Below are 5,450 nucleotides of genomic sequence, written 5' to 3'. Positions count from 1 at the left end.
CGTAGATTCTAAATAAATTATACGAACTGAGTTGACTTAGCGTGCGTTTGGGGCAGCTGCGCTGCCACAGCGCAACTGCTCCTTACCCTATATTTTAGGAGAATATCCTCTATAATAAAATGTGGGGAGCAACAGCGCAGCTGTCACAAACAGAAGCTTAGCTAAGCAATATTGAGATGGATAATCTCTCTGAATTCAAGCCTCCTGGTCTCATTATAAAATGTTCTATGCTTATTAGGCCAATAAGTTAACCAAATCCACCCTCTAATTTCCCACTCCATTGTTCTTCCTGCAACACTTTTGTCAAATTTCCACCACACCCTCTCTCCATACTCATCGCCGGCAAAGATCACTCCTCCTTGCCGGGTGAAGGGCCGGTAAGCGCTCGAGTATCGGTCTTTGAACCAAGCCTTAGGGTTAAGCAATGCCATCTTTGCAGGCTTAGAGGAGAATACTTCTCTTCCGTCCATGCTGTCATGAAGAAACCAATTCAAGATTGCACTATAACCATAAACAGATTGTTCAAATTTCCAAGGCTTCATGCTCAGCGTCGTGGTCTCTCCAGCGGATACCTTGAGTCCCAAGAAAGAGTTCGGTGGATCAAACGAACCCTCTATGGTCTTTTCTATCTCAATTTCTCTTGTAGGATTCTCCGAAGATTTGCTCACTGATACACTTAATATGTTTGTTTGCATGGTTGGGGTTAGCTGCAACGAGATTCTTGAAGGAAAATGCTTCTCGTCCACCCCAACTCCTCTTTCATTCATCAGAGTCTCATTAACAAGTCGGATTATATCACATCTGTGAAATAATAAGATGAACATAAAACTTAGGACGTATGATGAAAAATTTGGGGATTAATGTAACGGTACAGCACCCATACCTTATGTTATCTATGTTCAGCATCAAGTTGACCCACTTCTCTTGGATAATGACTTTGTAATTAAATTGGATCACACCTTCAAGTTGGTGGTAATTCAAGGAGAAGAGCAGGCGTTCATCGAGTGAAGGGTTGCTCGAGCTCACGATGTCCATGGCTATGACAGGACAAAATACATGAATTTTCCACAGCCCAAATGTGGATAACGCATAAGAAAACAGAGGTGATGGCGTTGTGATTGTGCGGTGGGTTGCTTGAAGCTCAAGAATCCAATTAGTAATCGCAAGGTTTATTGACCTCATCCATTGTTCTTCCAAGTTTGATCCCAACTGTTTCATTAGCAGCTTTGATGCTGCTCGTGGTTGGCATCCTGCCAACTCATTCTTGATTGTGTTAAGACATCCTGAACGGAGATCTGCGGGGGCTTCATAGATGCATATGAGGAACAACAGAGTTAGAAATGCAAGATTGAAAATGTCTTTGAAGTTGGACATGGAATCAAATTTCAGAAACTTGAGCAATGAGTTGTTTTTGGCACTGTTTGGGCCATAGTTAAGCACATCTTCAATGAAGTTGGTTAAGAGACTAGAAATGGTATCTTCCTGTAGTAGTTTTGAGGATTTAGGGTTGATTTTGAACGCTTTTGAGGACCAAAGTGATATGGGGACGCTAAAATCCGCCGCGATAGAGAAGATCAAAGAAGGGGATTGAAGGTTTTTGGTAACAAAGAGATTGAGCGATGGTTGTGATGAACTTGTAGAACATATGCATATAGAAATGGAATTGGTTTTCCATTGAGTGATTGATGGGAGATTTTGGATCCAATCAAATATATCAGGAAAGCAACAAGGAGTAGCCATGAAAGCTGTTTATGAGTTCATTACTCTTTATATGGATTATGTGCTAAGTAATTAAGAATTTAAGATTCTGGTGGGGAAGAAATGTCAAAAAGTGAAGCAAAGATAAATGGATAGATGCTAGAACTGTATTAATTTGCTTTTGTGTGCAGGAAGAGACTTGATTGTTGAATAATTTGGCAAGAAAAATTGTTCATCCACTCTTGATTCTCGTGTAAAGTAAAATTGTGAATGAGACTTGGTAACTTATAAAAACTCACATTAAGGGAGAAATTATATAATATTTAGAAGAAGAGAAGAAAGTCTTCCTTTTGAGTAAAAATGAGGGAGAATAGTTGCTTGTAAACTTAATTGTGTGCATATATGCAATGTTCTTAACTTTTAAGCATAACGAATAGTGGAAGTTTATCTATAATTAAAATGTTATTAGGTACAACGCTCATACTCTTTACTGAGAATTACAAATTCTCAAAGATAGTCCTATGATTTTGTATATTGCTTATAATATACTAATATAAAAACTAATAAATATAATTAAAAATTGAGAGTTTTTGTTAAGAATGTAAAGGATGATGATTAACAATGGATATATTATAGTCATTCTCAATGAATGGTTGAGATTAACAGATCAGCAGATACAGCAGATACATGAGAAACGCAAACAAGATGCTACATGTTGGCCTCTTTCTATAAGAGCTTCAGTGATTATCTTCACATTTGAAGAATCATTCAAGAGTGAAAGTAAAGCTCAGGCATCTAAAATTCCAATATGCAGCTAGCCACTGGGAAATCTTCCATGTGATTGATAAAAATTAACAATGAACAAATAATTAAAAAGTAGTTGAAAAAAATAAAAAGAAAAACTCGTTTTTTGGTCAGAAAAGTTGGTGCAGAGATTGCTTGAAAAACATGATTACATGAAAGCAAAAGCCATTGCATGCATAAACTTTTAAGAAAGTTTAAATAGTGGAAAAATATATATTAAAATAATCAAATCCTCCACGCTCATGTGAATAAGATATTCGAACTCAAATTTATGGTACTACATCTAAAAGATTTTATTATCATCAATGTATTGTGAAATTTGAAGTTTTTTTTTAAAATTATATGAGATTATTACTCAGATTACAACTTATATTATATGAAACTACAACTGATATTTATAATTAGATAATTATTATGACTAATTTATATTCCATTAAATCTTATATAGTACTATCCAAATTTTTACCCTCTCTAATATTTAAAGTACGTCAACTACACTCACATTTCGAAAGAGAGAAAACTATATTCACTCAAATTTAAAAAAGAAATTAACCTCCGAAATTCTTTTGTGAGGATTCGAATTACCACCCTAGCAATTGTGAGGGGACGACCCTTGTTGAAATTTGAAGTTTATTTGCATACAAATGTTGCCAATTCTTTCCTCTATTGCTATATAAGCATAGTTGGAGCCACATCATTTGCTTAACTTGTTGAATTTGCCTTTTTATGGAATATTGAGTGGGGGAAACAAAAAAAAAGTGGGATGTTAATTGAGCAGGTTAAACGTGCTTTGTTTACGTATTAGATTTGATCAAATAGAAGAAGTGGGATTCCTTTACAATTTCCTTGAGTGAAAATGACAATGAGTTATTCTTTGCCGTTTGGAGAATAAAGCAAGGCGATCTCTGCAAGTCTGTTAGGCAGAAGAATAACAAAAGAGTTCATAAATGCCATTAGCAATTTCTCTCTCCTGTGTACGTATGTACCGTAGCAAGCTCCGAGTTCGGATTGTGGATGTACTTGGAATATAAATTTTTTTTGAGGCATTACTTTCAAATCCATTAGGAAATTTCTTCTCTGTTTTATGTCACGCACTAGAGATGTCAAAAAAATCCGGATTCAGATTCGGAAAAATTTGGATCCGCATATTAAAAAATGTGGAGCCGAATGTGGAAGATGGGAATCCGCACGGATCCGGATGCAAGTACATCCGGAAAACTGGATTTCCAGATCTAGATAAATTTTACTTTAAATTGAAAAATATATATTAAAAATTAAAAATAAAATTTATTTGTGGATTTATTATGTTGTTGTATATTATTCATGTCGATTTATTAATTGTAGGATTATGATTGAATTTTATTTGGTATTACTAGGTAAATTATTGAATTTTATTTTTAATTAAAAATTAAATCAAAAATCAAAATTAAATTTATTTGTGAATTTATGATGTTGTATCTTATTTATGTTGAATTATTAATTGTTGGATTATGATTGAATTTTATTTGATATTATGAGGTAAATTATTGAATTTTATTTTAAATTAAAAATATACATTAAAAATGAAAAATTAAATTTTATTTTCAGATTTATGAGATTATTTGTATGTTATTCATGTTGAATTATTCGTTGTTAAATTATGATTGGATTTTATTTGATATTATTAGGTAAATTATTGAAATTTTAAATTATATATTAAATTATTAAATTTTAATTTTTGCGGATCCGGATATCCCCTTGCATCCGTTGCGGATATTACACACATCTGGATCCGCATATTTTTTTACGGATCCGGATGCAAAATTATTAATTCGAATCCAGATACACCTACATCCAGATCTAGATCCGAATTTTGCCAACCCTATCACGCACCCTTCACTACAAGAGTATTTGTATCAGTTACACAAAATAAAAACATAAATACATGTATTAATAAAATGGAAAATGCGTGGACAATAGGGATTTTGTTTGATAAAAAAAATGAATCTATTTTCAATCGATATACTTTTAGACACAGCCATACATAACATAAAAGTCACATTAATAATCTAAACTAAAAATCTAATACAAAAATAAATAATATTCCAACGGAATTATGGTGTGTGTTTGGATTTTGGAACCACCGGCTTACTTGATAGTATTTAAAATAAACGCATACATTAATATAATAAATGTTTTATAGAATGTTAACCACTGATTTATTTTGTCCGTAAGAATTGACCTAATGCCGGTCTCTCGTCTGTGTCCAGTCCAAAGGCATTGGACCAGCATGTGGGCTGAGTCTTTTTTTTTTTTTTCAAAATTCTTTTTTGTTCAAATTCATAAACCAATTTACCATCAATTGGTAAAATTATGGATGCATTTGGAAATTGAAATTGAGGTTGTGCAGTTGTACCATAAAAGTTACAGTATTAAAGTATTTGGTGAACACTGATTGCTATAATTTAGAATATATGTTAATATAATTTTTCACTTGTATAATAGAAAATTTATTATGTATTTAATAATTTTGTCAAAATTATTATTTAAAATTTATATTTACTATATATCATTTATTTTTATTTTATAGTTATATTTTTTTCACAACAACTATAACTTAAAAGTTACTGCACCTCAATTTCAAATATATTCCAAATTAGACCTATATCACATCTTATGACAACTAATAAAATAGCATCAAACTTGTTGTCGTATTTATTAATATTTTAAGTGGGTTTATAAGTGTTAATTAATTGAATTAATAAAATTTCTTATTTTGAAAACGAAAAGTTTATGATTTGAATTTCGTCACATGAATGAGAGGAAGGGATTGAATTACCAAACAATTTTATTGTAAGTTCAAGTCTAGTTTAGACCTTACCAATCTAAAAGACAAAAAATTAGTCTTATAAATGTCTTGATTGAAGTCGATCTCATCTTCTCATGGTACCAATACATAACATTTGTCT

General features: G+C 32.2%; 1 protein-coding gene across 1 annotated transcript; it reads right to left on the bottom strand.

Moving 5' to 3' along the window:
• LOC18043340 lies at positions 1-1,744 on the bottom strand. The gene is made up of 2 exons (XM_006435769.2): positions 884-1,744; positions 1-801 (listed from the first exon to the last, which is right to left on the bottom strand). Exons 1-2 carry the CDS (start codon positions 1,738-1,740, stop codon positions 162-164), a joined length of 1,497 nt encoding a protein of 498 aa, XP_006435832.1. The 5' UTR covers positions 1,741-1,744; the 3' UTR covers positions 1-161.
• Positions 1,745-5,450: the final 3,706 nt, after the last annotated feature.

This window comes from Citrus clementina, unplaced genomic scaffold (assembly GCF_000493195.1).
Source record: "Citrus clementina cultivar Clemenules unplaced genomic scaffold, Citrus_clementina_v1.0 scaffold_4, whole genome shotgun sequence".
Taxonomy (NCBI): Eukaryota; Viridiplantae; Streptophyta; class Magnoliopsida; order Sapindales; family Rutaceae; genus Citrus; species Citrus x clementina.
This window is presented reverse-complemented; position numbering and strand designations above follow the sequence as displayed.